The sequence below is a fragment of the Merops nubicus genome, unplaced genomic scaffold (assembly GCF_000691845.1).
Source record: "Merops nubicus isolate BGI_N331 unplaced genomic scaffold, ASM69184v1 scaffold7367, whole genome shotgun sequence".
In the NCBI taxonomy this organism is placed as follows: Eukaryota; Metazoa; Chordata; class Aves; order Coraciiformes; family Meropidae; genus Merops; species Merops nubicus.
In genome coordinates, this window is record NW_008618234.1 from 1 (window position 1) to 5,403 (window position 5,403).

General features: G+C 45.5%; 1 protein-coding gene across 1 annotated transcript; it reads left to right on the forward strand.

Moving 5' to 3' along the window:
* The first annotated feature begins 954 nt into the window (after nt 1-954).
* Nucleotides 955-1,911, forward strand: LOC103775895 (proto-oncogene Mas-like). Its single transcript, XM_008943369.1, has one exon. The coding sequence runs from the start codon at nt 955-957 to the stop codon at nt 1,909-1,911; it is 957 nt and encodes a 318-aa protein (XP_008941617.1).
* The last annotated feature ends 3,492 nt before the right edge of the window (nt 1,912-5,403 follow it).

The following is a 5,403-nucleotide window of genomic DNA, read 5'->3' on the forward strand; positions in this document are numbered from 1 at the left end:
GGGGGAAGAAGCAGGGGAAACTGCCTCAGGGAATGGGGTGAAAGAATTATTTGAGCCATAATTCCAATGTCCTGCAAAGGGTCAAGCATTTTGTCCCACATGTGGTTCTTACAGCTTCCGAGGAGGAAGTTATTGAGAACAAACCAATCACATTGAACTACTTTTTGTTAAAAAAGAAATCAGTCATCAACATGAAAAACTACCAGCTCTTTGAGTCCTCTCTACCATGTTTCCTGGGTGTATGCCTAGGGTGAAACTCCATCAGCTTTCATGCTGATTAAATTTGCATGCTGATTGCCTAGAACTTCGACACGTTTGGCAAGATTTGTCTCACCTAATCCGAGCTACATGAAGCAACGTTCTCCCAAAGTTCTGGGTTCTCTTTTTACCCTGACAAGAGGTACTTTTCAGACATGAGTCACCTAAGCTATAATTACTTTAAGATGTTTGTTGCCCAATACTGACTGCGAGAAGGAGCCTCAAAAATTAATTTTTATAAGGGAGAAGTACACTGCAATCTAATTCTACATAGAATCATAGAATGTCTGGGCTGGAAGGGACCTTCAAAGGTCGTCTAGTCCAACCCCCCTGCCATAAGCAGGGACATTTCTAACTAGATCAAGCTACTCAGAGCCTCATCTAGCCTGATCTTGATTGTCTCCAGGGATGGGGCCTCCACCATCTGTCTGGGTAACCTATTCCAGTGGTTTATCACCCTCATATTGAAGAACTTTTTATGTTGTATCGAGCTTGGCCTTAGATACAGTGCTTTGAGCAATGCCCCAAGGCTCTGTGCTCCAAGTCCAAACCCAACAATCCCTCCCAAAATACAAGCTCTGACTGCAAAGAGCTGGAACAAATCCAGAAACGCCACGAGGTCACCACGAGGGAAAGTCATGCTGGAGTCACCACCTCTTTTCTCTCTGCTTACAGGTCTGTCTGAACTCACTCATTATGAGTAATTCAACTACATGGATCTTCCTTCCAACTCCAACCAGCCAGGCCCATGGGACCAACCAGAGCGGGGCCGTGGGAAAGGCAGAGCCGTCCTACGCTGTCCTCAAGTTCATGGAGAGCTTCTGCCTCATCAGCTCTGCCTGTGGGATGGTGGGCAACGGCATGGTCCTGTGGTACCTCGGCTTCCGCATCCGGAGGAACCACTTCACCGTCTACATCCTCAACCTGGCCGCGGCCGACTTCGGGTACCTCCTCTGCATCGCCATCGAGACCGTGCAGTACCTGATGCAGTTCAACGTGGGGGTGCAGTTTGGGATATTCCTCTTCCTGGATCTTTTCATGTATGGGACGGGCTTGTACCTCCTGACTGCCATCAGCATCGAGAGGTGCCTCTCCGTCCTCTGTCCCATCTGGTGCCGAAGCCACCGCCCAAAGTTCTTGTCTGGTGTCATCTCCGCCCTGCTCTGGAGCCTCTCCCTGCTGCTGAACACCCTGGGGTATGTTTTGTGCACTGTTCGCCCCTCTCCCACGAGCTGCCGCCTCCTGCTCATCACCATTGGGTCCTTGGACTTCCTCTTCTGCACGCCCCTCATGCTGCTCTTCAGCCTGACCCTCTTCCTTCGAGTCAAATGCAGCTCCCAGCGCATCCAGACAGGGAGGCTCTTCACCGTCATCATGCTCACCGTCCTCTTCTTCCTCATTTTTGCCGTGCCTCTGAGCGTCCTGATCCTCTTTGACTTCTTGGGCTACAAATTTCTCTACTCCCCGGAGATTGGCTTCGTGCTCTCCTGTGTCAACAGCAGCCTCAACCCCGTCATTTACTTCCTCGTGGGGAGCTACAGGGACCGGAGAATCAAGTTCACCCTCAGGCTGGCGTTCCAGAGGGCCTTTGAAGATTCAGCAGATGACAAAGACGAACGGGAAACCCGTGACACAATAACCATGTCCTCCTAAGACTCTGCTGTGCCTAACACCAGTCTGGAGCTGAGGGCCAATAGTTTACAGAATTGAAGAGCTCTGAGGTATTGGGTGAAGTTTATTACATCTGATCTTCAATACCTCCGTTGTAGATCTCTGCTCTTGAGATGGTTGTTTTAAGCTCCATCTGTGGTACGTGAAAACTCATAAGCACCTGGACCACAGAATTTGAACTGGATTAGGACCACCTTCAAAGAGACTCTTTCTTTTCAGTGGCCGTTAAATAATTTCACTTGGATAAGAGGAATGTCTTGGTGTCTGCATTTCATCAAAGGAGCCCCACTCACAAGTGGCAGCTCACTCAATAAATCTCTGTCTTTCAGAGCACAACAATATCCAGTCCATAAATTCTCAGTCACTCTTTACTCAGATCTCTGAAGATGAGGTGGGAACCCATCTTCTTCTTGCTGAAATCAGCCCTGAAATTCCTGGAAGGAGAGTCTCTCTCACTCATTTTGAAATACCTGTACCTCAGCAACATATGGAACCTTTTATGCCCCACAGAATGCACCATTCTTTGCTTCCTAATTCAGGCATTTCAAAGTGAAATGATTCATGACCTAGAAACTCTTTCCTTCTATTAACTAGGGATGTTTTCAGACCGTAGAGTTGTGATGCAGTAGGAAAGGGCTCCAACCACCACCAACTCATCTCACAATGTTATGCTTTGATTTGCACACTCCCTTTCTTGTGTTTCAAAGAAATACAGGGCTGGAGTCACACGTTATTTTAGCCCACTCCAACCCAGGGCAGACAATCTGCATCTAACTACAGCAGACATTGGGTTGTCAAGAGAGAAGAGGTCTCCCCTGGGTCTCCTTTGCTCCAGGTTCAACACCCCCAAGTGTTGTCAAAAAATTCATTTTCCCCATGTCCTGGTTTGAGCTAGAGCAGAGCCAATTCTGTTCAGAGGTTTTGATTTCCAGCTCAGTTTTTTTTCTAATCAGCTTTCTAAATTAAGTTCTAATTAACTTTCTGAAGTTAACAGGAAATTTTCACACCCATTGTAGGACTTCCTCAGTGCCTGCTTCACAGCATCAGTGATGATGGTGATATAACTGCCATTGGGGAGGGGGGTTGGGTTTGATGTTGGTTTTGTATAGATTTGTAAATGTGTCATTATTTTTTTGTTATTGTTCCATTAAAGATGTTCTAGTTCTCTTTTCCAATCTATAAGTTTCTCTCCCTTATTCCCATTGTCTTCCCCTTTGGGAAAAGAGAGGGGTGAGTAGAAAGTGTCTATGATTTGTCTGGTGACCAACCTAGCTGTAACCTTTGACAACCCAAGTCAAATCTGTTTTGCCCACAACAGTCAGTAATGGATCTCCTGTGCAAAGAGGAACTAGGGACACATTTCTCCACCAGTTTTAAAGAGACCTGAGAACTTCAGTTGTGTTCTGAGGGTCTACCATAATACATCCATCACTGTACCTCAAACCTGTCTCTGTCAGAGGAAGGGATTCATTTCCTCATTGGTGTTTCTCTCCTCATTTCTCCCCTTTCTCTCCCATCCTTTAAGAGGCAAAAGGAAACAGGAACTTCCCTATGCCCAGGTCTGTACTTTTCTGGCAATGTCTGCCCCTGTCCAGGTCCCAGCTTGGTGCTACCACATCCCAATGTGTGTGGGGAATAAGGAGATTTAGATCGTGGCCAAGGGGGCTTCTGGAGAAAGGTGTAGAAAAGGAATGGGTGGGAACCAGATCTGTGGAAACTATAAGCTAAAGTCTGTTGTTAGTTATTAAAAAATAAATTAAATTCTTCCTCTCAGTGCCTGGGCCTGAAGCAGGTCCTGTAGGGAGCCTGATGTGGGGCTAAGGCAGATGGACTCCAAATCCTCAGTGGTGATTTTCCCCACAGATCCCATCTGAACGTTTTCTGATTTACAACCAATCACCTGGAGGTTTGATATCTCCCAGCTGCACCATGGGTGGAATTTGTCCCCTCTGGACCACTTGGGACCTTTCACAAAGAGACTGTCTTTATCTTACCTCAAACCCAAGGAGGAATGAGCTGATGAAGTCAAAGCTTCTGAACACAGAACAAATTTTAGGGCACTCAGCAACGCTTTTGACTTCTCATCTCCTCTGAGTAGAGGAAATGACTAATGGAAAGAAATTTCAGAAGATAAGCTGTATAGAGAACACTCTCACTGACAGATACTCCTATTTTATATATATTGTTTCTGTCCTGGCAATTATATGAATATTAGCACCCTCTTCACCATTGTTTTTCTTATTCCCTATTCTTGACAGATGAATTTCCTGGATATTTGGCAATATGATTTTCTCCATGTTAACATCTTATTGTCTCAGTCCGTAATGCCTATTCCAGAGCTTCTTTAGGATATTTCCATCATTGCTGTGCTTTGCATTAGAGCAACAATATAGACACATCACCCATCTTATGGGAAGCTCCTGACAAAAACAAGGATCTGAGAAGAACCACGAATACTGGTTGCACAGCGTGCAGTAGAGGAAATAATATTTGATTATTGTCAAAGACAGCACTAAGTAGAAGGCAAATCATAATAATATTAAAGAAAGGAGAAAATGAAGACAGAAAATGTGGACTGGACCAGATAAATCTTTTTTTTTTTTTAAGACACAGAAAGAAACTTCAAGTCAGCATGTGCTGGAAAAGGACAGAAAAGCCAAGTTTATTTTAGAGCAGCTAGTTCCAGCTGTTAATCTGGTATTTCACAGCCACACTTGCTCGCTAGCAGGTCAATAACACTTTCTCCAGTGATTCCAGAGGGAGCAGAACCAGCCTCCGACTACACATGAGGATTTAGCACTGTGGGGATTTTCATTTGTCCAAGCAAATCCTTTGTCATGCAAACACTTTATACTGTCCCTGTTGCCCAGTTCCACCCGTATCTCTAGCCATCCTGGTGGTCATCTCCATCCCAAGGTGGGTGTTCATGTGCCATCTTTATCATACCAACACTCATCTATCCAGTGCTCAGCAAGCTCCAGGGCTTAGGCACTTCTCCTGTGCCACACTCCTCTGAAGTTCATCACGTTCAATGAATAAGCCCTTGCAAGAATGGAGACACCACTCCACACTGGTTGCTGTCAGGAGAGACATGCTGCTAAGGTAACAGAAAAGAAACTGGGGCTAAATTGTAGTAAAGATAACACCAGGGAAATTCAAACAAAAAAACCAACCCTGCACTGTGTAACACAAATGGAAAATAAAAAATAGGATTAGAAGGATCTCAGTGATGGTCAGGTTCAGGATGTAGAGAGTGGAGGAGCTCTTCTTCATGTGGAAGTCCAGGAAGAACGCGACCATCACACTTCCTCAGAGACCACAGAGCCAAACACCCCAACAAAACAGCAGAAAAAACTCAGCAGTAGAGATTTGTGAGGTTTGTTGCGTTGGTCTCCTCCCAGGCAAGACAATTCCATTTCAAACCACCCCAAAACTCATCTGTGGAGGCCAAGGAGCTGGAGTTCATTCAGCAGG

Bases quoted from the DNA above. Each gene is read 5' to 3' on its own strand.
- LOC103775895 (XM_008943369.1), top strand. From the start codon at position 955: ATGAGTAATTCAACTACATGGATCTTCCTTCCAACTCCAACCAGCCAG.